We start from the raw sequence: 2,456 nt of genomic DNA, 5'->3' as shown, positions 1-2,456 counted from the left end.
GCGCAGGTAGCGGGGTGGGGGAAGATGGCGGGCAGGGGGGTGGTGGAGGGTGGGCACACGAGGGAGGCTGCCGTCACACTTGTTACACACTATCAAACACTCGGGGAAATCACTAGTGCACTTTGTTTTTAACACTACACTCACCGATTTGCTTATGAACGCACTAACTTTCCACTAACATCACTGTAGGCAGCTCGAGAGCCTCCCCCATCACTCCCCACTTCCCCCCGTACCCCGCCTTGGGGGCTGGTGGGTGGCGGCACTGAGACGGCGGCGACCCTCCCCTCACCCTCACCCATTCACTGTACCTGCCTCGCCATACACAAAGCTCAGACAACGCACCTTTCAACGTTCATAGTGTTGGATATATATATATATATATATATATATATATATATATATATATATATATATATATATATATATATATATATATATATATATATATATATATATATATATATATATATATATATCAGCCTATATATATATATATATATATATATATATATATTTTTTTTTTTTTTTTTTTTTTTCCTTTATTGTGTATTTAAAGGTTACAAAACATACAAGACAAATGCCTAAAGGTTATGGATCTCTTGAAGCTCCTCCGCTTCTGGACAGGAACCGAGGACGCAGCAAGCATTTCTCCTCTGGATCGCCACACTGAGACGCTGAAATAAAAAACTGGAAGCCCTTGGGTCTCTGGTGACGTCAATGAGCTTGGACCCCAATTCCTTGAGAAATCCCAAGGCACTCTTGCCCCAGGGGCCATGCGTCTCAGACGCTATGGGAACAAAGAGGTATTGACCTTCCAGTCGCCTGTACTTGAGTGATTTTGCTGTTTCCCTGTGGTTGGCCGCCCCACCTGCTTGATCAGCTCCGAAGTGTACATAGGTGTCAGCCAGGGTGGATACACATGTGTAGTCCCACAGCAACTGTCTACCCTCCTTCCATGAGTATATGGTGATGCCATCAGGGCGAAGTGCTGGGAAATCCGGGTTTTGGACCCCTAGGATGCGTAAGTAAGTATCTAGTAAGCAGGTCCTTGGTAAGCAGGTCCTTGGTAAGCAGGTCCATGGTAAGCAGGTCCTTGGTAAGCAGGTCCATGGTAAGCAGGTCCATGGTAAGCAGGTCCATGGTAAGGAGGTCAATGGTAAGCAGGTGTATGGTAAGCAGGTCCATGGTAAACAGGTCCATAGCAAGCAGGTCCTTGGTAAGCAGCTCCATGGTAAGCAAGTCCATGGTAAGCAGGTCCTTGGTAAGCAGGTCCATGGTAAGCAGGTCCATTGTAAGCAGGTCCATAGCAAGCAGGTCCATAGTAAGCAAATCCATATAAAGCAGGTCCATGATAAGCAAATCCATATAAAGCAGGTCCATAGTAAGCAGGTCCATGGTAAGCATGTCTATGGTATGCAGGTCCTTGGTAAGCAGGTCCATGGTAAGCAGGTCCATGATAAGGAGGTAAATGGTAAGCAGGTGTATGGTGAGCAGGTCCATGGTAAGCAGGTCCTTGGTAAGCAGGTCTTTGGTAAGCAGGTCCATGGTAAGCAGGTCCATATCAAGCAGGTCCTTGGTAAGCATTTCCATAGTAAGCAGGTCCTTGGTAAGCAGGTCCTTAGTAAGCAAGCCCATGGTAAGCAGGTCGTTGGTAAGCAGGTCCATGGTAAGCAGGTCCATATCAAGCAGGTCCTTGGTAAGCAAGTCCATAGTAAGCAGGGCCTTGGTAAGCAAGTCCTTGGTAAGCAGGCCCATGGTAAGCAGGTCCTTGGTAAGCAGGTCCATGGTAAGCAGGTCCTTGGTAAGCAGGTCCATGGTAAGCAGGTCCATGGTATTCAGGTCCTTGGTAAGCAGGTCCATGGTTAGAAGGTCCATGGTAAGCAGGTCAATGGTAAGCAGGTCCATGGTAAGCACGTCCATAGCAAGCAGGTCCATGGTAAGCAGGTCCATGGTAAGCAGGTCCAGGGTAAGAAGGTCAATGGTAAGCAGCTGTATGGTAAGCAGGTCCATGGTAAGCAGGTCCATAGCAAGCAGGTCCATGGTAAGCAGCTCCATGGTAAGCAAGTCCATTATAAGGAGGTCCTTGTGTTACGAACCCGGATCCAGCGTCCGAGCCTGGAGCAGTGACAATCACGCCATCTGTGGGTCAGCTTCCGGAACCCCCGCCAAACGGTCGACGACACCTGGTGAGGACAGCGTGTACTGGCCTCGAGGACCAGTTTCCAGTCTGGTTCCGCACTCAACACCGCCGCTCCTGACCTCTGGTGAGGTGGTGCTCCGACGACAGCGCCATCTATGGACTGGATACGTCAGGTATTTGCGCCCGAGCCCGTAAGTGAGATGTATTAGTGTCCCGGTTATTGATGACGTGTCTGTTTACAGAGTCGACCTGGGACCACTGTGTTGAAGGTTGAGTGAGTCTACCCGAGGCAGCCAGTCTCCATACTGTAAAGTTT

The 2,456-nt window shown here is 48.8% G+C and overlaps 1 protein-coding gene across 1 annotated transcript; it reads right to left on the bottom strand.

Annotated features, from left to right (window-relative positions):
• Window positions 1–975: 975 nt before the first annotated feature.
• Window positions 976–2,055, bottom strand: LOC138370627 (uncharacterized). Its single transcript, XM_069335198.1, has one exon. The coding sequence runs from the start codon at window positions 2,053–2,055 to the stop codon at window positions 976–978; it is 1,080 nt and encodes a 359-aa protein (XP_069191299.1).
• Window positions 2,056–2,456: the final 401 nt, after the last annotated feature.

This window comes from Procambarus clarkii, chromosome 4 (genome assembly GCF_040958095.1).
Source record: "Procambarus clarkii isolate CNS0578487 chromosome 4, FALCON_Pclarkii_2.0, whole genome shotgun sequence".
Taxonomy (NCBI): Eukaryota; Metazoa; Arthropoda; class Malacostraca; order Decapoda; family Cambaridae; genus Procambarus; species Procambarus clarkii.
Note: the sequence above shows the minus strand (reverse complement) of the source record. Positions and strands in the feature narration are given on the sequence as shown.